At 60.0% G+C, this 20,363-nt stretch overlaps 1 protein-coding gene and 1 long non-coding RNA gene across 2 annotated transcripts in view; one reads left to right on the forward strand and one right to left on the reverse strand.

The window, feature by feature from the left end:
• THBS2 (thrombospondin 2) overlaps positions 1–10,692 on the reverse strand; it is a 23,593-nt gene extending 12,901 nt beyond the window's left edge. The window contains exons 1-7 of the mRNA XM_039881802.1: positions 10,540–10,692; positions 8,169–8,243; positions 6,194–6,750; positions 5,118–5,202; positions 2,789–3,066; positions 913–1,053; positions 727–823 (exon numbers count right to left, since the gene is read on the reverse strand). Of these exons, the coding sequence (XP_039737736.1) occupies positions 727–823; positions 913–1,053; positions 2,789–3,066; positions 5,118–5,202; positions 6,194–6,750; positions 8,169–8,243; positions 10,540–10,546 (1,240 nt within the window). The 5' untranslated portion in view covers positions 10,547–10,692. The remainder of the gene's footprint in view (positions 1–726; positions 824–912; positions 1,054–2,788; positions 3,067–5,117; positions 5,203–6,193; positions 6,751–8,168; positions 8,244–10,539) is intronic.
• A 6,712-nt stretch (positions 10,693–17,404) lies between these two features.
• On the forward strand, positions 17,405–19,703 carry LOC120617311 (uncharacterized). The gene is made up of 2 exons (XR_005656885.1): positions 17,405–18,074; positions 18,316–19,703. It is a non-coding gene; the product is annotated as an uncharacterized LOC120617311 (long non-coding RNA).
• Positions 19,704–20,363: the final 660 nt, after the last annotated feature.

The raw sequence follows: 20,363 nt of genomic DNA on the forward strand, positions 1-20,363 counted from the left end.
CCCGGGATGGGTGACTGATTTCCAGCAAGTACAGAACGGAAGACAGAGAAAAAGCTTGGGCGAAGGCGCAGTGACAGGCGGGAGAGCGCTTGGGGGCTGGGGGTGTGAGGGAGCAGCAGGGACTTCAGCAGACCTGAGGCACCTACCAAGTGGCAACGGGCCACCGAGGGCCAGGAACAGCACTGCGGTGGGCTAGGGCCACCTGCGCCCTGTGGGGACCCCAAGTGAGGCTCTCCTGTCAACTCGGCTGTCGGGACGTGGGCACCTCCACGGGGCAGGGACAGGGTGTGGACGCGCGTCCCTTCCCTCCGTGTCACTGTCTGTTCCGGGGAGCGTGCCTCTGTGACTAGAATGCACCGCTTGGGCGATGGCGGCCGGCTCGTTCGTCCATTTGGCATTCTCATTCCTCCAGAGGATGCGTCTGCGAGGCTTACTCGCCCCTGCCTCTGGGCTCCGCATGGGCCTGCCTCACAGCGGGGTTCACTCACCGGGCCCTGTGCCCCAGTGCTCACCCACTGAGGGGGGACGGCCGGGACACGGCCCCTGGCTTTAAAGCCTCGCAGCCAGCCACACCCTGGGCCCCGGGAGCGACGAGCGGCCAGGCACGGGCTGGAGGTCGCCCTGCCCCACGCTGACCATGCCAGTCCAGGCCTCAGCCCTCCCCTTGCTGGCGAAACTACCAGCCACTACTGGACGGAGGCGTCTCTCGCTCTCGGCGACACTCACAGGGGAAGCAGGAGGGGCAGCATTCGCCCTCTGCCACGGTCGGGCTGGCACAGGTCGCGGGCGGGCAGGAGATCTGGTGGCACACGGTTTTGAACTTCTACAAGGAAAGAAAGACATTCGTGTGACATGCGTGAGACGTGAACGCGGGGCCCAGGCCCAGGCGGGAGAGGGCGTCCGAGGCCTCACCTGGCAGGCGCACTTGGTGCAGCTGTCCACCACCCAGGTTTCATTTTCTGCGAAGAATCGGCCGTCTTGCCAGCAAGCCGACACGTTCCTTGTCTTTGGGGGGCCACCGATGAGCTCCCAGAGGAACTGGTTGTCGCTAGACTGGAAAATCCGGGGATGGTTTAAGTTTGGACACGGGTCACCACGCTCGCAGACGCAGACGTCCCTGCTGCCTCAACAGCCCTCGCCGTCGAGAGTGGGGACTGACTGGCCTGTAGAGCATCTCTGGTGAGATGACACAGCCACCAAGGGTGACGATGACTCAATCTGTGTCAAACCTCCACAGGTGCCATCGCACCCCGGAGCTCTTAGCCAAAGGCACCTCAGCCGCACCTGCTCGCTTAATGTCTGGTCCCTGCAGTCACCGTGCCCAGCAGACAAAGCTGCCTGGCGGCGCCAGATAGTGAGACAGGGCGGCGGGGAGAAGGGACAGGGAGGCAGGGGAAGGGACAGAGCGGCGGGGAGAAGGGACAGGGTGGCCCTCCTGGCCGACCCCAGCTGGAAACTGAACTCCGCTTGTCACCTCAGTAGGCAAGGGCAGGACAAGCACACACAGGATTCTTATTGTCTGGGGGTGGAAAATACAAAATTTAAAAACACGAGTAAGTGAAACTTACAGCGACTATGCCCTGAACGCTGCATCGTTCACCCCTCCCCCAGCGCCCTCCCCTGGCCGAAGCTCCCTGGGGACATGGTCCTTGAGTGGTGGCTTCTGATGGGCTAATAGGACCTCTGAGAACTGGATGGAAGTCGTGGACCATCTCCAGCCCCAACACACAGAAACACAACCTCCCCGATTTTGGTGTCCCGGGAGCTCGCCGCCGCCCTGACCCCGGTGCAGGCTGCATGAGCGTGTCCTGGCCGATCAGTTCATGGCCGAGGCGCTATGGCCGGCTGCTGTCACCGGGTGCTCCCCAGCCAGGCTGAGGCGCCCGCCCTCAGAGATACCTAATGTGCCTCTCAGGACAAGCATCTGTCAAGTCAACTCACCCAGAAAACCAAGCTGCCGCCATATCCGAGGACCTGCGACTTCCCCTACAGTCAGCGGCACCCTGCGGAGGTCATGCTCCAACCCCCATTCCTGCCCCAGCCCGTGCATGTGGTGGAATGTTCCAGAATGTGCTTCCCTAGCCGGCGCCCTGACCTTTGCCATGAGCTGCCCCAGCTCCGCGCATTCCCTGGGCCAGCCATGGAAGAGACATGGTGCTGGTCCCATGCCATCCTGCAGACTCACAGGGGCTCAGGGCCCCTGCACCGTGGAGCAGGGCAATGGGGACAGGCGGTGACACAAGCATCTCCTGCGAGCCCTCGGGACAGGAGGAAACCCAGACGCGAGACCCCTTCCCAGCGCTCCCTCCGTGTCCCCTGGGGCACGAGCCACAGTCGCCTCCCACCGGGCAGGAGCTCAGCCTGCAGCCGCCAAGAATGACATGGCTCAGGGAACCTCGCCACCATAGACGACTTTCTCTCAACTTTAACCCGCAAACTCCAAAGCACCTGCGACAGTCCCCTGCTTGCGTGCTGTGCACGTGAACTCAGAGTGGCCATGGGCACGTCATATCCTCAGGGACAGGCCCACGTCTCAGGCTCCGCGGCCACCCCGCCACGCTGGACCCCTCTGCGTGGGTGACTCCCGTCACTGCAGAGGTGGCTCTCCCAGGCTGTCCCTCTGGGGGACGTGTCGCCCTACCACACAGGGTCCCAGTCCCTCTCATGTGCACCCAGCTGTGCTCTGGCCACACCCCTGCAGAGCCTCGCGGAGACCCCAAACGGTTTGGCGGGTGGTGGAGGTCACGACGGGGGACACGGTGCTTGGCCCTGGGCCCCTGGCACCCACCACTTTGTGCAGATTCTCGTGCAGCTGGTTGACGATGACGCGCAGCCCCGACAGCTCGCTGACCATGCTGCTCAGCTCCTCGCAAGAGCGCTCGCACACCCCGGGCCTCTGCTCGGCGCCGGGGACCACGTGCTCTGTGCTGGAGACCACGTGCTCTGTGCTGGGGACCACGTGCTCGGCACCAGGGACCACGTGCTCGGCGCCGGGGACCACGTGCTCAGTGCCCGGCGGGCTCAGGCGCAGTGTCTCCGTGTCCTCGCTGATGGCGTTGGCTTCGGCTGCGGGGAAGTACGAGAGGTGGATCAGAGCGCCTCGGAGGCGCACAGTGGGACCACCTGAGGTAGGCTGGTGCCACCGCCCTTTCCTTGAGGGTGAGCTGTCTCCCTGTCCTATGCTGTGACAGTGACATGCTGCCTAGCTCAGCTGAGGGTCCTGGGTGACAGTGACGATCGGCCATTGTTGAAATACAGCGGGGCTCCGTCATCAGGGCCCCCCGGGAGCCGCCCCCGCTCTCTCTGCGTCCCGCGTCCCGCGGAGCCTTCCCGGCAGGGCGGGTGCCGGGTGTCAGCGTGCTCTCTCAGCCTTTTCGAGACTTCTGCCTTTTCAACGACCACACCCCAAAAAGGGGCTGCACGTGGGCGTTTTAGCTGGAGCTGGACAAAGGAGACGAGATTCGGTCGTGAGCCACAGCGGCCTCGGCCAGGAGGCCTTGGGAATGGCGAGCACGGTCGCAGGAGGCATTAAAAATCTCCCCTCCCTCCACATCTGGCCAAAAATCACTGTTTTGATTCTTTGTCCTACATGTACTTCAACTACCCAATGTCTGGAAGACGGACGGACGGACAGGAAGGCGGACGGGTGCCTCAGGTTGAAAGCCCCATGCCTCGGCCTGTGACAGGGGCACCGAGGGGCCAGTCTCCACAGTTTGATCCATAAAGGACAGCTTACTTTTGTCACGATTTGGGGCTGACACGAAGATGTGCTCCTAATAAGCCACACAGCAGATAAGACATGGCCCCCTGCGGACAGGGGGGTTGGGGGAGGGTGGCCAGCCTTGCTGCTCATAGGTAGTTACACCTGGCGACTCATAGGAATGTCCCGCACCTCAGCTTCCTAACCTCTCAGGGGAACACAGTTGGGTCCCCAACTCACACAGGTGTTCAGAGGGTCCTATGACAGACTGGGTTTAAAGAGTCCAGCACAGTGACCTTCGTGAATTTAACGCTCAAGAAAATGCTGGCAAATCATGGTTGGACATAAATTCAAAAAGCAGTTAGCAGACAATAGGGACAGCATGGACTTTCACAAGGGGGCCATCCCGACAGCTATGAACGGCGTGAGGAGCCCTCTGTCACCTAAGCCCGACAAACGTCTGTGGTATTAGCTTAGCGACACGCTCTTCACACGTTAACAGGCTAGAAAATTGGCATGCACTTAAAATCATGTTACAAGGGCAGTGATCTGTTTTTTTCAGCTCGTAAATGGGATATTTTAGATTGTTAAAATTTATTCAGAATCAATCCTTCGAGCAATTAATTTTTCATTATAAAACGTCAGCATGTCTAAGTCGACCAGCTAACTAGATGACGACAGCGGCATTTTATTCAGGTGTTTATATTTGCATCCCACTCACCCACATTCTCACACCTGTACACACACGCACACGCAAGCACATGCACACGCACATGCACACATGCATCCACACATGCACAGGCACACACATGCAGGCACAGTGCATGCACACACGCACGGCGCATACACATGCGCCACGTCAGCACACATGCATCCACACGCGTATACACACACGACGCGCACGCATATATGCACACACATCTATTGCTGTGAGCACATGCACATGCACACATGCATTCAATACGTGCACGGCACACATATGCAGGCATTAGCATGCACACACACGCGACACACACGCGGCACGATTTCTACAATGCACACATGTTTCCACATGTGCATTACGGCACATGCACATGCATGTGCACGCATGCTATTCCACTCACCCAATATTCGCCATCAGCACACACTATCACACAAGAGATATGTATCAATACTACGTATCCACATGTGCACGTGGCACAATACACATGCATGCAATTTCACGCACACACAATATTGCTGCACACTATTATGCCAGGTCACTGGGACACATGCAGGCACAGTGCATGCACGCGCACGCACGCACACATGCACACATGCATCCACATGTGCACGGGCACACACATGCAGGCACAGTGCAGGCACACACACGCGCACACCGTAGCGGAGTCTGTCCGAGACGGGAGAGCACAGGGCGCGCGTGGGGAAGGTCGCTCACCTCCCTGGCCGCGTGGACAGCCATTCATGCTCAGCGCGCCCTCCACCGAGTTCTCGAACACCAGGCGGACGTGCTGCAGCAGGCCCTGTGCACGCGCAGGGAGAGAAGCAGCGTGCGGTGAGCACAGCGCCTGCGGGGTGACGCTGCGGGAACGCGGGGCGCGGTCTCAAGCGGGGAGGACATCTCTTCCCCGCCTTTCTGCTCCGCAGGTTCAAAGCCTTGGTGCAAGGGCTTATTCTGCGTCTGTCACTTCCAAAACTTTTTAGCCACGACACCGACAAAGGGGTTTAAACTCGGTTACCTTTTCCTCGGATAACTGAATTTAAACGCACATTTGTTTCCCTATCTGGAAGGGAACAATGTGTCGGCTCCGGGGCAGACCCCGCGCTTGTGGTTTTAGCAGATCCTCTTCCAGAAAATACTTTCATTCAGGAGAGGATGGAACCGCCCCTCATAAATCAGTCTCCTTAGAAAAACACAGCTGTTAGTTTACGTTCCTCTCATCTCAGTAGTGAATGGGAGTGTGGGGGGGTGGTCCCCATAACGGGATCGGTCTGTGGTGACTAGAAACATCTGAGTGGCCGAAGCCAGGACCATCACATCGGCCATCCGGCCGGTAACCGATGGCCGTTTGTGCAGGGGGGAAGTGCACCTGCGACAGCTCACTCTGCCCATTCCTGATGTGGAACAGTGTGGTGTGTGTGCGCATGCGCGTGTGCAGGCGTGTGGTGGTGTGCAGTGGAGGTGTCTGTGTGCATGAACACACGAGTACATGGTATAGCATTTGTGTGTGCACGTGTGCGTGTTTGCAAGTGCGTGAATCTCAGCGTGCATTGCTGTGCATTGTGTGAACGTGCGTGTGGGTGTGGCGTTCCTGCGTGCGTGTCTATACACACCACATGTGACGTACGTGCATGAGCGGCTGTGTTGTGTGTGCATGTGTCCCTGCGTGTGCCACACTTGTGAGCATGTGCGTGCCTGGCCTGCATTGGCACGGGCACCACGCCGGGGCACGCCCAGCTGTCAGGCCTCCGAGGCCCCCTCCGCCTCGCCCCGCGGGGTCCTGCCGCACGTACCCTGAAGTGACTGTCCCGAGAGGAGCCCTTGGCCACGTACATCCTGCTCTTGTCCGTTTTCAGCTGCTCGTAGAAGGGCTCGTCCAGGGCGAAGCTGTCGATCAGGTCGCAGCCCACATACAGGCTAAAGGTCTCGGCGGTCACCTGTATGGTGACGTTCTTCCACTGCGAGTCGGCCAGGCCCACGTCCTCCAGGGAGAGGACGTGCTGCGTGCCGTCCAGCCAGTAGGTGAGGTCCAGCGTGTCCGCGGGGCCATTGGATACGATCTCGAACTGCCTGTGGGAGGCGCCGGGGCCCTCCAGGGCCAGCAGCGTGCCCTTGGTCTTGCGGTCCTGCTTCAGGGTGGCCATCAGGAAGAAGCCCTCCCTGGCCCGCATGGCCTGGGTGATCCTGCCCAGGGTGGCCGCACCCACCGGCGGGATGTAGTCGAACCGCACGAAGCGGTAAGCCGGCCCGCCGGGGTCCGGGCCCCGGAACTGCTTGGCCCCGATGGTCTTCCGGTTTATGTTGCTGGCGCTGAAAAGGTCCACGACAGTGTCCTCGTCCTGGTCCCCAGCTGCCAAGGGAGCAGAGCAGGGAGGTTAGCGGCAGGCAGCGTGGGAGGCCAGGGCAGGTGGCGAGGACGACCTGCGCACAAGGGCTTTGGCTAGGCAGCCACCGCCCCTCTGTCCCCTTCCTCTTCTACAGGTGCTAGTGCTGCGGGGGTCAAGGCCAAATCACCACCCTCTGTCCCCTGCTGCGACTCCAGGTGCGGTCCCCGAAACAGCTGCTGGCCCCAGGGCTAGCTTCCACCCTCGACGAGTCAGGAGCCATAATCAACAACGGAACCAAGCCGGTGACCGGCTACGCCACCCGGAGCTGTTTTTAGAGCCTCCGACTCTGCACGGCAGGAACCCCGAGGAAGGGAATGGCCCTGAGGGGCGTCCTGGCTCACGGTCCCGACCTTGTCCCAGCCCAGACTCCGAGCCATGTGCTCCCATCCCAGATCCCTGCAACCCGCTCTCGACCATCTGATTGCCAGAAAAAAACCCTAAAAAAGAAATGCATCCTCGGCCTTGCTATCCACGTGTGTCAGAAAGCAACTGGACCGTGTGTTGCTTTCTTCCTGAGGTCGTCTGAGTTTAACAAACTGGGGTGCTGTCTCTTTGTCCTGCAGAAACGCTGCTCCCACTTGCACGCTGCCTGCAAGGCTCGGAGGCAGTGGCGGAGTCAAGTCTGAGACTAAATTGATTTACGTCATCATCTAAACTACTGGAAAGAAAAGTGATCGGACCTGACCAAAATCACCATTTAATGGACTCGAGAGAACTTACTGAAAAGGAAGTTTAAACAGAGCATAACCTTTCATCCGATATTTGGCAAATTAGAGCTTTACGACCCCTGGAGTAGCTGAGAGAACGATGAACTGCATCGCCGTCGAGACCCCAAAACCTCAGAATGATTAAAACCTTCGATCCGGCAAGTCTACTTTTGGAACTTTGCTAGTAAAAATGTACTTACAGTGCTACCGCTTGTGGTATCATTTATACTAGTGAAAATATAGCAATAATGTAAGTGAGAATTGGCTTTTGAAAAGTAGAGGTTAATCTTCTGACGGGATGTTATACACTCATTAAAAATATGCTGTAAAAGTATACGCGCCTGGGAAAATATTTTTATAATATATTTTTAAGTGGGGAAAAGAAGCCGAAAGCAAAAAAGTTAGAAAGTACCTAGTAAACACAGCCCGTAGAAAAAGGGCCAAAATGTGTCCAGGAAAAGGCTGTATCTCCAGGTGGGAAGGTATTTTTCTCTAATACTGGATTTTTCCCAAATCAACCATATCCTGTTAAGTGGACTCAGCAAACAAATATTTACTAAAGTCAGGTAAGAGGGCTCTGAGAGCTGAGCTGCTCCAGCCGCCAGCGTCGGTGGTGGCCCTTCCTCCCTCAGGTGGCACGAGGCCGGACGCCAGGCGGTGCGTTCCCCACTCACCCTGGGCGCTGCAGGAGGCCCACAGGCCAGGCAGGACCAGCATCCAGAGCATCCCGCCTCTCAGCGGCCGGACTCCTGTGGGCAGAGCAGAGCCTGTTAGATCCGAGTGCACGCGGCATCTTTCCGCGCAGGTCCACGTTTTCACTCACGTGACCACTTAAAAGCAGCTTATACACAAACGTCGCAACAGGTGGCTTCGTGGGAAGTAACAGCGAGATGAGAAATGTGCTTTTCAAGTGGGGCTGATCGTACTGAACTAGGATTGCTGTGAAGCTCTGAGCTAATCACATGCTAAATGCTCATGGTATTCAGTCCCCACCGCGACCCAGGAGGTAAACCTTGTCGTGGTCACCCAGCGGTGCAGTGAGGGGTGCTGGGAAAGCCAACCTCCCCCAGGGCAATGCTGCCCCGAGAAATGCCGTCCAGGCTTGCACCAAGGAGCTGGAACCTGGGGACACACCGGCACGGAGGCGCTGGTGTGAGCAGCCAGGGAAAACAGTTACACATAACAAACGGAATACATGTGAGCTGCAAACGAGAATTAACTAAATTCGTGGTATCTTAGCTACGAGAACAGCGTTCCGCTCTGATGCCGTTTTCACTCTGCTCTGCTCGGCTGCTCCCCCCACAGGCCTCCCGTCCCTTCCTGTCCTCAGCCTCCTTCCGCAGCAGACGGGACCCCAGGCAGGGCCCTGGGGCAGCCGCTCCACTAAGCCCTGCTGGCTCCGGCCCGCCGGGTCTCGCCTGCCCCATCCTCAGCGGCAACTGGCACCGAGGTCTCTCCCTGCCCTGTGCGTCCCCCGTCTCCTGAGTCAAAGCCGAACCCCTGGCCCTAATTCCTCTCCCGTCAGGATCTCAAAGCTCGTTAGTGTCTCAGTGTTGGAGAGATGCAAGGAGACTGCCTCAGCAGAGGTATTTGGCAGACTGGAGGTCACCTCCTGGGTGGGGATGGTCCCCAGAGTAAGAGGAGTGATCGCAGGACTCCGGTCCCTCTGGGTCCAGATGCCTGCTGCACAGGCTATGCCCAGCAAGTCCAGGATCTCCGAGCTGTGCCCCACGGGGGCCACGGTGCTGCCCAGGGAGCCTGTCACCCCTACGCTGGTTCCCTCAGAGGTAAACGAAAGCACGGGGCGATTGTGACCGATAAACTAAGCCGGTCACATCTGTGAGGGCTTATGCTGCAGACGCACAGGCACTTGTCACTCACTCGGCTGGGCCTCCACCTGGGGGGCTCTCCGGTGACTCACCAGCGTCGTGGCAGTGACAGGGATGAGGCTGGTGACAGGGCTCTTGAGACTAACGCTGTATGGTGCTCGGGACAGCCTGGCACTGGCTCGTGAGCACGGCTAAGTGACCATCGAATGAGCAGTGGGCAGGCTGTGCAGTGCCCTCCGTGCGTCTGTCCCCTACGGACAGCAGGTGACGGCTGGCCCTGGCAAGGCGGGCTCTGTCCAAAATATAAGCTTTAACATTCTGGACGCCCAGCTTCCTGAGTCTGGGCTTAACTGGGGTAGATGAAGTCTGTCCTGATCAACCGGGCCCACCGGCTCCTGCGGCAGAAGTGCCACAGAGTCAGAGCTCTGTCATTCGCCAAATGAGCCTGAGGGTCCAGAACAGGACAACAAAGAAACAGCAGGATCCAGAGTGGCGAGGCGGGGGTGTGGCCTCAGAGCTTGGGGTCCGTTAGCCCCTAGAGTTTACCAGGGGCCAGGTCACACACACACCACAGCCACGGACACACGCCCAATGGGGTCTGTCACCGTCACCCGTGGAGTGCGTCCACCGCTACATTTGCTCCAGAGAAGATACTTCTGCCACACAGCGTCATCAGAACTTCTAGACTTTTTAAAACTCTCTTTATGCCAGCAGTCCCAGCAAAGATCACGTTCCCTCCGCCGAGTGACCCGGTGAAAGGCTGTGCTGCTCACCCGGCGCTCGGAGGGGTCCCCTTTAATGACAGCCCGCCGGCTTTGCCCGCGCAGGTGGCCCCAAAGCCGAGCGCGGTCGGGGCGCCCGCGGACCAGCGGTTAGGACACTCGCCACCGCCTGGGCCATCAACGCTGCTCGAGTTGGCGTCTCCAGAGGCGCTGGCGGTGCCTTCACGCTGTCGGGGACGTTTTCTCTAATTCCTCTCTCGCGCACCCCGCCACCCCGCCACCCCGCAATGACAGACCGTGCTGCGTCCGCAGGTCACTCTGGGGCCGCCACCGCAGCGGTCGCCGCGAGCGCCTCGGGGGTCCCCGCCGCCCCGAGGCTCCCCGCGGGGCGCGCACACGGTCCCGCTCGGGCCCTGGGCGCGTCTGTCTGCGCGCTCGCGTCCCCAAAAGTGACGCCGCGGTGACCCGGCGCGGCGAGCGCCCCAGCGCCTCACCTGGCATGGGCGAAGCTCCGTGGGCCGACGGGGTGCGGGGTGCGGGGTGCGGGGAGGGAGCTGGGCGGCAGCGGCGGCGGCGGCGGCAGCGGCGGGGCGCGGGGCGGGGACCGCTCTCCCCGCTTTATATGCGCGGCCGGCGCGCGCCGCTCGCCTCCGGGAAGCGCCTAATTCATTCCCTCGAAGGCGTGACGTCACCGCCCCTCCGCGCGCATTCGCTCGGCGCACCTGGCACCGGGGCCACTTCCAGCCCCTTCTGCTGACGTCGCCCGCGGGCCGCAGGCGGCGGCCGGAGGGGAGCGCGGCGCTGGCTTTTCCTGTCTGCGCGAAGTGCTATAAATAAACGGGCGACACTGGCTCTTCCTACTTAGGACGGAGGACGCGAGCTGCGCTTGGAGAACCCCGCGCGGCGGCCGAGCGACAGCGCCCCCAAACCCGGGTCCGGCCAGGGGCGCAGAGCCAGGAGGCGCCAGGACCTGGTCTGTGACGGGTGAAGTCACTACACAGATGAATTAATTTATCGTTCACAAAAAAAAAACACTTAATCCGAGAGGAAGCGACACGTTTCAGCTCGCGCGGCCAGGCGGCCGAGCAGCGGGTTTGGCGCAGCTCGTTTGCGTCCGCAACCTTCCTGTTTTGCTCAGTCCGGGCCCCGCAGGTCGGCCTCTCCGTGTGGTCACCAGACCCGGACCAGTCCACCTGGCACTTACTCTCCTAGTAGCCCGAACCCCAGAACCAGCTGCCATGAACTCAGCTGACCAAGCAGCCTGACCTGCCCCCCACACACACCCCAACGGGGCTCGTGCAGAATAAAGACCAGGAAGCGGAAACAGCAGCAACAGCCTGGCCCCCTGACCCTCCCGGTGGTCACCTGCCACCAAGGCCACGCCGCTGTACAGGCAGAGGGGCCCGGGATGGGGTGGGCACAGACGGGGGGATGTGGAAGCAGAGGAAGCAGAGGGCAGGGCGCACAGGGGTTCTCAGAGGGACAGGGTGGGCAAAGAGAGGGGTGCACGGGGGTGCATGGAGGGAGGGGGGCAACAGAAAGATCAAGCAGAGACAGGGTGCACAGGAGGGCTTCAGAGGATTAAAAGCACTAAAAGGGAAGGCGCACAGAGGAGGGTCAATGGGGGTGTACAGGGGCACAGAGGAGGAGAGTCACCAGGCGCGCTGGGGATAACACAGAGATGAAGGGGTTCACTAGAGTGGGCGGAGCTGGCAGAGAGAGGCGCACATGTGGAGGGCTTACCACGGCCCCAGGTCTTGTTCTCATGGGCTGGCTGCCTCGGAGGTGGGTGTGCAACAGCAGTGACCGGTCGGCCTTCAGCTGAAGGTCATATATACGCAGCAAAAAAAGATGGCGCCATTCCCGGCCACCACGGCACAGGCCAGGTAGCAAGGCTGGGGGCCTGGCGCTCCCTGCCCGTGGGTGTGCAAGGCCGAGGCAGGGAGAGGCGTAACTACAAAGGGTGACGCCCCTGGTCCCTGCTCGTGTTTGGACGACACGCACGTCCGATGTACAGACAGAGAAGGAACTAGACTCAGAACGCAGGTCCCCTTAAGGTTAGATGTCCCTTCGGTCAGCTCGTTGGTCATACTGTCATCGTTTGAATAAAAAATCTGGACTCTGAAGCGAACTCGACATCATCTCGAACCCTAAAGGCGCGCGGCTGGTCCGGATCTTCCCAGAGTGTGTGGGGACTGTCGTTTTCCGTCGCCTCGCTGGCGGGCTCGTCGTCCCCGTCCGTAAGTGCGGGGTCAGGCCCCGGCCCCGCACGCGTGTCCTCCTCGCTGCCGGTCTAGCGTGTGTGCTGAGCAGGCTGCGTGGCAAGGCTGCTCTGCTAACCCGGAGCTCCGTGTTAAGGAGGATGGCGTGCCGCCTCCGCGGGGACAGGGGAAGCGAACCCCAGCAATGGCGCCACCTGTTCGGGGAGCAGCTGGCAGTGGGGGCCCCAGGCTGGGGTCCGCAGGAGACACTTCTTCCTTGGCACCTTCTCAAGGGGAGGACCGCAGAGGGCTTCCCGAGGACACAGGGTCCCCACGCGCCCAGGGTCCCCACGCGCGGAGAGAGCACCAGGCGGAGGGCACATGCCCGGGACGCCAGGGTGGACTCTGAGGGTGTGTGTGCAAGACAAGGAGCCGCAGACACAGCTGGGCAGAGGCTGCTCGCCACGTGGGGCCGGAGCCAGCCCAGGCGCTGGGAAGGGGGCCCACAGGCGATGGGCACAGAGGTGCAGGCAGGGTGAGGCTGGCCTCTGTGCCCCACTGTTACGGGGACTGCAGCGAGGCGACGCGGAGGGGACCCTGGCCAGATTCCACAGGACAGGGGATCTGTGACCATAAAACCATAAAGCAAGGTCAGAGGCATGATGGGCAGTCCAGGAATTCTTGGAAAGTCAATCGACGAGTAAAGCACCAGTTTGCATGAATGGGGACAGTGAGAGTGTGTAAGCAAGGCAAGGGGGTGGGGGACAGAGTGTGCATGAAAAGGGGTAAAGCAGTGAGCGTGTGTGTAAAGGAAAGGGGTAAAGGGAAGAGTTTATGAAAGCGTGGGGGCAGTGAGTGTACAGGTGGGGGCAGTGAGTGTGTAAGGCAGGGGCATGCGGATGGCGAGTGTGAGGGGAAGGGCCGCAGCAGGGCCGTGTGAGGCAGCACGCTGGGTCGGATGGCCCCCCATTCGTGTCACCTCGACCCTGTAGATGCGACAGGGTCTTCGCAGGTGGCTCAAGGCACGATGTGGCACACAAGAATAGGGCGGCCCCAGCCCTATGCCTGGTGTCTGTGTGAGGAGACCATGTGAGGACAGGCAGAGATGGATGTGGCCTCAAGCAGAGGCCACAGGGTGGCCGAGACCCTGGGGCCGGAAGAGGTGGGAAGGACCCCCCCCAGCCCTGAAGGCGCGTGGCCCCACAGCTCGGGGTCTCAGCCCTGCGGCTCTGGAACGCGCGACGCTGTGTTTTCGTGTTTCCATCGTCGCTCGTCTTGTGCTTTGTTACAGCGGCCCTAGCGAACTCATGCGGATGCGCTGCCAGGTTCCGGAAGGTTCCATTGTCGGGGGCTTTACTTCTGTTCGCCCAGCCCTGAGCTACAACGCTCCCATCAGAGATTGACGCACACACAGGAGGCCTGACGCAGCGGACGCGTCAGGTGGGACAGCCTGGAGACCGGCCCGCTGGGATCCCCAGGCGGGGGCCAGTGTGCTGTCAGCACCCGCCAGGGCCCGGCCTACGTTGCAGACACCCAAACTGGTGGGGAGACTGAGATCTAGAAAGCAGGCAGCACAAAGCAGCCACCAGCCCTCCCTGGTGAGCACAGGACAGGCCACGCGAGCCTGGGAGGGGCCCAGAGGGAGGAGCCGGGACAGCCCATGGTGGCCAGGCTTGGGGCCCAGAGCTCGAAGTGAGGGATCACAGTGAGGGGCGGAGGGTCGTGGAGGGTCCCTGACTGGCCGGTGGAGAGTGTGTGTCATGGGTGTGGCATTTGGGGGCACGTGGCACCTTAACCAAGCTCCTGCCTAGCCCCACCCCCACCTGATGTGTGACCCTTGCCACATCCCACAGTTGTCACCTAGCTGATGCTTCTGCATTTCCTGTGTCCACAGAGCAGGCAGAGCATTCATGATCTGAACTGTGAGTGACTCAGAAACCAAGTGAGTCAGATGGTCCCCGAGTCACCGAGTGCTCGAATGGAGGAGAGCCATGCCGAGGCTGGGGACAGGAGGACAGAGGGGACAGGAAAAAGATGGGGCTCAGGACCAGACTGTGAACACCACAGGGTCCAGCAGGGAGCCGGTTCTGGAAAAAGCACCCGGCCAGAGCCCGCAGCATCAGGGCTGCCACGGAGGGGGCTTCCGGCCACTGGCCAGGGTCAGGCTCAGCCCAGACGCTTCTCTGAGGCTGCAGGGGTGGGGGTGTCACAGGCTCCGGTGGTGGGGAGAACCCACAGGGGTCCCCACAGCTCACTGTGACAAGATAAAATGAACTGTCTTCCCTGGGCCCAACCATCAGCTCACTAGGGTGTCCTGTGCAGAAGGCGGGGTGAGGGGGCAGATCGCACCCCAGGTGCTTGGTTGGGGGCTGTCCTCCCATGGAACTGCTCCCAGCGGTGACAGCGCAACCCCTATGTCCCGGCCACATGGGGCACGGGCTCGGTTCCAGGCACTGGGTGTGGCCCCAGGTGCAGGAGAGGGGACTGGCTTCCAGTGCCTGGGGGGAAGGGGTCTCTGTGGACTATGGGTCCGCAGGAAGCAAAGAGGGTCAACAGTCCTGCTCACGCCGGGCAGCTGCCCGCCGGGTGGCAGCTTCAGTCACAAGAAACACTTGAGCATCAACCAGGGACCAGGGACCATGACTGGAGATGTGCGGGGGATTCGGGCAGCTGGCAGGCGGGACTAAATGTGACACCAAGAAGGCAGGGACCATCTCCAGGCACTCGTGCTGTCTGTTAACTTGGGACAGTGTCTGGCATGAGTTAGGGGTGATGGATGCTTCATAAATAACTTTCGAGTTAAAAAAAAAATGAACAAACTGATTCATAAGTGAACAATATGAACTCTGTCCTTTTCCACGCAGAAACTCCGAGCGGCCAAGTGGAAGTGAAACGGAGGAAGGTGACGGCCCCCCCACCCCGCCGGAAGAGTCCCTGTGGGAACCGCGGGGTCTGGGGTGGGGGCGGGGCACCCGTCACCCTCACTGCCATGCCGCGGGCCCCGGGAGGAGCCACAGAGGGCACAGGGCGGCCTCAGGCTCGGCGACACCCCAGCCAGGTCTGTGACATCCAGGGCTGGGAGCAGTAGGCTAAGAGCTGCTGCATGTGAGATGTCACAGCCGCAGGCATCTGTTTCTTCTTAGGCTCCTGGGGCCGTGAGTAAGCGAGGGCTTTCTCACCCCTCCTCTGGGCGGGGGGTTTCGGGAACTCACCATGTCGTAACAGCAACGGGAACAACAGCGTGTGATTCCTCTGAGCGTGTGCCCAGCGCTGGTAGCAGGAAGAGAAAGTTCCTGAAGAAGCTCGTGGGGATGGAGGCCAGGCGGGTGAGGTCACGGCTGCCTCCGCTCTTGGCGTGAGCTGGGCGCTCACACACACGAGGGCCGCAGCGGGCTCTGCGAGGGCGGATGCGGCCGCCCAGCCCCACACGCGGGAGGCAGGCGGACGCGGGGACACCCCTTCCCGGAGAGCCCAGGTGCCAGCCCTGAGCCAGCTGGGCGATGCTGCCCGCACCCCCGGAAATGGGCACAAGCATGAACCTGCTTCGGGGCCGGGCCGCGTGCCCCCAACGTCGGAGAAACCCAGCTCCGAGGGGGGAGGGGGCCTGCACTCTTCTGGTGGCTTAGCGCCTCTCGAGAGCCCCCCGGGACTTCGCTCTCCCTGGGGGCCTGGCCCATCCTGCTGCACGGCTGTGAGGCCGCCCACTCCCAAGCTGGGCCGTCTCTGGTCTGCCCGTCCCTATAACCAGCCGGGGCCACCGACCTCTGGGGCTGCTGGCTATGGCTGGGCAGTCCCTGGGACGGCAGGCTCCAGGGCTGACAGCTCCCAACCCTCCTCAGCGTCACCCCTCCGCCCTTCCCCAGGGGAGCTGCGAGCCAACAGCACAGAGCTGGGGGTGCCGAGCCCACAAACGCCACTGACCGCAAGCTGCCCACTGCCATGCAGCACCCTGGTCACCGAGTCCTTCCTGCAGCCATTCCCCCAAGCACCCAGAGGGCCACTGCACGAACGACACCATGGGGTGCCCTGCTGGCAGTCCCCAGGGATCTGCCATGGTCGGCCCCCGCCTACCTTCCCGCCCGAACGACCCTGTGCCTCTAATGCTGTTCTTAGGGGTGTGGAAGCTGCCACTTCTTCTACCTGAAACTCTGCCGTCCCCTCACTAGCCCGTCGCGCCTGTCTCAGGTCAATGCGGTGACATCGTGACACTAGTGGTATGCACGCAAGTGAGTGAGGTGCTGGGAGATACGGGGACAGCGCAGCGACCCATGAGTGTGTGTGTGCGGGGCGCGTCTGCGGTTGGCTGGTGCTGAAGGGGACTTTGGAGTGGTACCTGAACACCTGTCAGTGGAGGGAACCTGTCGCGCAAGCAGCTGATGGGACAGTGTCAGGCAGAAGACGCTGGGGTAACGGGCGACAGACGGACAGAAACGTGCAGCGAAACAGGTCGGTGGAACGCGAGTTCACCGGGTCGCCAGCGGCGTCTGGAGCGCAGAGAGCCCGGGAGCCCCGCCTGCGTGGAGAGGCCGGATCGGAACCGGAACTGCGAGTCCAGTCCGGGGCCCGCGGAGTCGCGCTAAGCCCACATCCAGGCCCGTCTCCCGCTCGGGGTCGGACGAGGCCGGCTCGGCTGTGGTCAGAGGGGGCGGTGTCAGCAGACGCCTCCAGGCCACTCCGATGCCAGGTGCGGGGGACTCAGGCCACCTCGGGCCAACCGCAGCCTAGGAGCGATGGATCGCAGACAGGGGGACCCCAGGGTCATGCTCGCCCAGGCCCCCGTCCCCGGGGGTGAGGCGTGGTAGGCCCTGCACGAAGACTGCTCCTCGCTGGGTGCTGACTCGGGAGAGGACGGAGAAGCTGGAGTCCAGCAGACGGGGGACAGGGGCCTGGGAGGTGGCTGTCGCCCAGCAGAGTGCAGTCCCCAGCCCCGCCCACGCCGTCCCAACAAACACGGGCTCGCGAAAGCATCGCTGGCGTAGGGGGTCAGTTCCGCTCGGGTGACAGGCATGTAGGACGACAGGGCAGCGCCGCAGGCAGGAGCGAGGAGCAGCGGGAAGGGGCGGAGCGAGCCGGGAGGGGCGGGGCGAGCCGAGGAGGGGGCGGAGCGAGCCGAGGAGGGGCGGGGCGAGCCCGGTGGAGGTGGGAGTAGCGGGGGTGGGTGAGGCGTGACCAGCAGGGACCAGGCCCAGGAGCCAGGAGATCAGAGAAGGTCAGAGAAGGGCCTCTGCCAACGTGGAAGCGAAGCAGGGGGAAATCGGGATCTGGGCTGAAGAGGGCTTCTGGGTGCACAGTGGGGTGGGTCCCAGGTCACCTTTGTTCTCCAAGGGAGGGAGGACTAGGCTTGTGGCAGCCCCACCCCTGGGAGGTTCTTGGAGCTGGGGTGGCAGAGAACACAGAGATGGACACGAAATGCAGCCAGAAGACAGTTGGGGGCATCTTTGTGCCCGCGCCCGGAGGGACACCTGGCGTTGGGAGAAGGCGGCCCTTCCTCGGGGAGAACCAGCGCTGGCCGGTCCCAGGCCCCGCAGCGCCACCAGCTGGTCCACGCAGGCTCCGGGGCGGCTGGCGAAGGCACCTCCGGCCATCTCCGCTCCACACAGGACCGCGGGCATAGCCCGTCCCTGACACCACCTGCGCGGCCTCGGTGTTCTCAAACCCCAGAGCCGCCGCCGCGCTCGGTGGGGCTGTGACGACCAAGCATCTGCCGAGTGTCCTTGACCAGAATGCTGTCGCTGACAGTCATGCCATTTAACCGGATCCGGGTGGCCGGCGCTTCCCTGGGTCTCAAAGGCTGGACCGCCTCGTTCTTTCACGCGGCGGCCCGCAAAGTAGGTTCTTCCAGAACCAGAGCCGCCAGCGCGCAGGGGGAGGCGCGGGGCCTGTGCACGCTCGGTGCCGGGCGCCTGGGCTGCGGGGCTTTGCTCGCCTGTGCTCAGCGCCAGGGGGCTGGGAGGGCAAGGACTCGGTGCTGAGTCACTGTGTGCGGTGTCCTGGGAGAAGGCACACATGGCAGGGGGTTTCACAAGCAGATGCATGTGACCGACGTTTACACAATATTGTTGTAATTAGGCAGGAATCTGAGCCGGGACACAGCGCCAACCACTCTGCTCAGCGCTCACTCGCTGTGTGCATGTGCGCCGTGTCCTCACCGAATGCACTACTCCGTCAGAAAGCGCAGGAGGGTCCCGGTGCCACAGCAGACCCCCGTAGCTCGGCAGACATCACACAATTCCCAGCGTGAGCAAGCACAACCTCTGCAGACGCTACTGCCCAGTAGTTAGAAGTATCTTCGTTCTTTTCCGAGCCGTTGCAGCTTGGTGTTAAGACCAAAGTTTGTGAGCAGGCCTAAGTGGCAGGACCTCGGGGGAGGTCTCCCAGCCTCCAGCCTCTGTTCAATTTTGTGTTGCTTTGAAGCGTATTTGGCAAACCGCATGCGTTAGTCGGGGTTCTGGGGGAGGTGGGGAGAGCTAGCCCAATGCACAAAGACAGACAGGGCTGAGATGAGTATGGACGCACTCGGTAGGGAGGCTGACGAGTTCCCAGGTCTTCGGCCAGCAAACTGGAGGCTCAGGAGGGCCGATCGCTGAGGTCCAGACGCACCCGGAGGCCTAAGAACATGGAGTCCAGATGGCACAGTTCCCATCTGAAGGCCAGCAGGTACCGGCCCTTGGCAGAGCCGGTGTTTCAGGTCCACTCCGAAAGGCAGAGAAAAGGTGACGTCTCCGTTAAGATGGTCAGACCAGAAGAGTTCCCGCTTCTCTTATGTGGGGAGTCAGGCCTTCAACTGATTGGACAAGGCCCACCACATTGGGGAAGGCAATCTGCTTTAGTCCATCTACAGCATTGAATGTTACTCTCATCCCCAAAACAGCCTCACAGACACACTCAGAGTCCTGCTGGACCAAGAGTCTGGGCTCCCCATGGCCCAGTTAAATTGACACATTAACCATCACAACTTATGTGGGTGAAAATTGAAAAACAAGAGAAAGCAAAGGATTCTCCTGGCGCGTGGAGCTTCTCGGGGGACACGGGCAGATAGCAAGCTGCATGAGCCCTCCTCACAGCCAGAAGGAAGTCACTCCCCCGTGAGATGACCGCGAGCTGACATCGTCAGAGGGGCATGAAAGGAAACTCTGCTAATTGAGATATTTGCCCCCGAAAGTGTTCCTGATCATATTCGCTTTATTCTTTTCATTTTTGAAACTACTGAAAAACGAGGGAAAAAATAAAAATTTTCTCTGATCAAAACGTTTTACAAAGTATTTTATTTAATTTATTCAGAAAAGTAGTGAGAAAACGCACGTGAGAGGGTCTTATTTAACTTTTAAAGGCCTGTTCATTTATTTGCTAAAGCACTGAGCACAGTATTAAGAACCAAGAAGTAATGTGCATGTTTATAACTGAAATCGTCAGTTCAAAAGTGAAGCTGGTGATCTAAAGCTTAAGGACAATTGGGTTAAAAAAAAAAAAAGTTAGGAGCCATCCAACACCCAAACCAAGACTTTGGTATCAGAGCGTCGTACAAAAAATGTTACGATCTAACTCGGATTTTAGTGTTTAAGTTTCTTCGTATTTCTTCTAACACCTGGGGCTCTTCTTAAACCCATCCTATCCCTCCACGTCTTTCGATGGGTGAGCTTAATCCATTCGCATTTCACGTGTTTATTGATAAATAAGGACTTACTATGGACATTTTAAAAAGTGTTTTGTCTTTTTCTCAGGTTTTTGTGCCTCTGCTCCTCTCTTGTTGTCTTCCTTTGTGATTTGATGTTTTTTTGTAGTGCCATACTCTGGGGCTTTTCTCTTTTTTGTATCTACTGTAAGTTTTTACTTCGTGATTACCATCATATGCATAAAACTTTGTATTGTCATAAAAGTTTATTTTGAGTTGATAAAAATTTAATTTCAAATGTACACAAAAACTCTACTCTTTTACTTGACTTATACTCCCACACTTCCCGTTATCGATTCAGAATTTACTTCTTTTTATATTGTGTATCCTTTGACCAATTATTGTAGTTTAAGAGTTATTTTAATAATTTTGTCTTTTAACCTTATACTTCGATTAAAAGTGATTGACACACCATCCTTGCATTGTTACGTCTTTTTTCTATGTC

This window comes from Pteropus medius, unplaced genomic scaffold, assembly GCF_902729225.1.
Source record: "Pteropus medius unplaced genomic scaffold, Ma_sr-lr_union100, whole genome shotgun sequence".
Lineage (NCBI taxonomy): Eukaryota > Metazoa > Chordata > Mammalia > Chiroptera > Pteropodidae > Pteropus > Pteropus medius.